The sequence below is a fragment of the Crocuta crocuta genome, unplaced genomic scaffold (assembly GCF_008692635.1).
Source record: "Crocuta crocuta isolate KB4526 unplaced genomic scaffold, BGI_CrCroc_1.0 scaffold693, whole genome shotgun sequence".
Classification (NCBI taxonomy): domain Eukaryota; kingdom Metazoa; phylum Chordata; class Mammalia; order Carnivora; family Hyaenidae; genus Crocuta; species Crocuta crocuta.
This window is the reverse complement of record NW_027527545.1, coordinates 1,226,780-1,228,860: the sequence shown is the minus strand read 5'-3', so window position 1 is coordinate 1,228,860 and position 2,081 is coordinate 1,226,780. Positions and strand designations below refer to the sequence as shown.

The window sequence follows — 2,081 nt, the reverse complement described above, 5'->3', positions numbered from 1 at the left end:
AGGGACCTGTGACCAGCCTGGGTCATGTTCCTGAAGATCGTGGGACGGAGGCCTAGTCTACCCTTAGCATGAAGCCCACTTGAGATTCTCTCTCTTTCCCTCTGTCCTTCTCCCCATTCGTGCACTCTCTGTCTCTAAAATAAGAAAAATAAAATGGGAACCATAATGGTATTTATTTCTGGCTATCTAAGCATTCTCTGTCATTTGATCAGCAGCAACTTCTGTAATACTAACATTCTCATTTTACAGATAAGAAAATGGGGTGGGGGGGGTGCCTGCGTGGCTCAGTCGGTTAAGCATCCGACTTCAGCTCAGGTCATGATCTCATGGTTTGTGAGTTCAAGCCCCATGTCAGGCTCTGTGCTGACAGGTCGGAGCCTGGAGCCTGCTTCGGTTTCTGTGGCTCCTTCTCTCTCTGCCCCTCCTCCACCTGTGTTCTGTCTCTCAAATAAATAAATGTAGGGGCGCCTGGGTGGCTCAGTCGGTTAAGCGTCCGACTTTGGCTCAGGTCATGATCTCTCGGTTTGTGGGTTCGAGCCCCGCATCAGGCTCTATGCTGACAGCTAGAGTAGAGCCTGGAGCCTGTTTCAGATTCTGTGTCTCTCTCTCTCTGACCCTCCTCTGCTCATGCTCTCTCTCTCTCAGAAATAAATGAAACATTAAAATTTTTTAAAAAATAAATAAATGTAAAAAAAGACTTTAAAAAAAAAAGAAAAGAAAGCTGGGGCTCAGAGAGGCTAAGGCACTCTCCCAAGGTCACACAGCAAGACTATGGTAGGATTTGAGCCCAGGCAGCCTTGCTCTAGCACGTGCCTCCCAGCCATCCGGCTCCTCTGCCCCAAACCTACCGGGCGTCTGCCTGCCTCGGATGCACCAGGTGGGCCACACCGTTGAGCTGCACGTTCCGGCACATGAGATCCACCGCACGGGCAGAGGCATCATTGGCAACCACAGACTGGAGTCCAGGCACCTCTCGTGCAAAGCGAATGGAACGGAGGCCCGAGGCTGCCAGACCCTCCAGCACCCGAAGGCCTTCCTGTTGGGAGTAATCAGGGAGCCCCACTCACGTGGACACCTCCATCCTCTGCTGGGCCCCCAAGGAGCCCCCCCACACCCACCCACTTCCTATAGCTCTCCCGCCCCAGGAGCCTCCCTTCCTCCATTACTGGAGGACTCCAGGGCTCCGGCCTCCTCCTATGTCGGGGCCCCACCTCGCAGATCTCCCCAACGCCAGCTGTTCGAGGTTGGTCTCCGGGGGCCAGGGGTGCACCCTCTTTCAGTTCAGCCTTTTCCTCCTCTTGCTCTGACAAGTCCACGACCACCTTCTGCACGTCCTTCTCACCTGGCACCTTGACTGCGGCCACCCAGAAGCACAAGTCAGGGGATCTCAAAGCTCCCTCTGGGAGACCGCCCCGTCTTCCTCAGTATAATAACATTGATGGGAGAACATCTCCCTCTAAGCCCCGGGGGAAAGCCTGAAGGAAATCAACCCAGGGCCTGCTACGTGGCTGGAGCCTTTTCCAACTTTAAGGAAAAGGGGGCGGGGCATGGGGAGAGAGCTCAGCCTGCCCCCCCCCCCCCCTACAAGTAGCCTTGATCTCAACTCACTCTGGATTCCTTTGGCCCCAAGCTGAATGCGAGCAAACTCGGTGATCACGGCACATCTGCGGGAGACGGACGGTTAGCTGACACTCCCTCAACCTTGCAGATCCGCTGCCCCTCTTGCCAAGCTGACCCCAGACCCCTGCTCACGTCAGGTCCCGGTTGAACTCTTGCACCGGGTTGTAGAAGACTTGGTTGGCGCTGGGGAAGGCTATCTTGGCGGCCCCCTCGGTGACCGTCGTCTCCTGGGCCTCGGATGCGCGCTCTTCTCCGCACGGCCCGGTGCCGTTCTCCATTCCGGCCGGATTCGGCGGCCCTTGCGGCTGCCCCTCCATAAACCCGGCTCTACAGAGACTGCGGGTGGAGCGGAGAGTCCGACTTAGCCACAGAACGATCCTCGGACGGAGCATCCGCGGGAGCCCCTCCCTGCCGAGCCTGGTTTGGGGGGCGGGGGAGGACATAAGAAGAGAATCAGACCA

General features: G+C 56.8%; 1 protein-coding gene across 1 annotated transcript in view; it reads right to left on the bottom strand.

Moving 5' to 3' along the window:
• The window catches only part of TRMT1 (tRNA methyltransferase 1), a 10,622-nt gene that overhangs the window by 8,240 nt on the left and 301 nt on the right, over positions 1-2,081 (bottom strand). The window contains exons 2-5 of the mRNA XM_077765860.1: positions 1,753-2,037; positions 1,609-1,664; positions 1,212-1,354; positions 849-1,036 (exon numbers count right to left, since the gene is read on the bottom strand). Coding sequence (XP_077621986.1) covers positions 849-1,036; positions 1,212-1,354; positions 1,609-1,664; positions 1,753-2,012 — 647 coding nt within the window. The 5' untranslated portion in view covers positions 2,013-2,037. The remainder of the gene's footprint in view (positions 1-848; positions 1,037-1,211; positions 1,355-1,608; positions 1,665-1,752; positions 2,038-2,081) is intronic.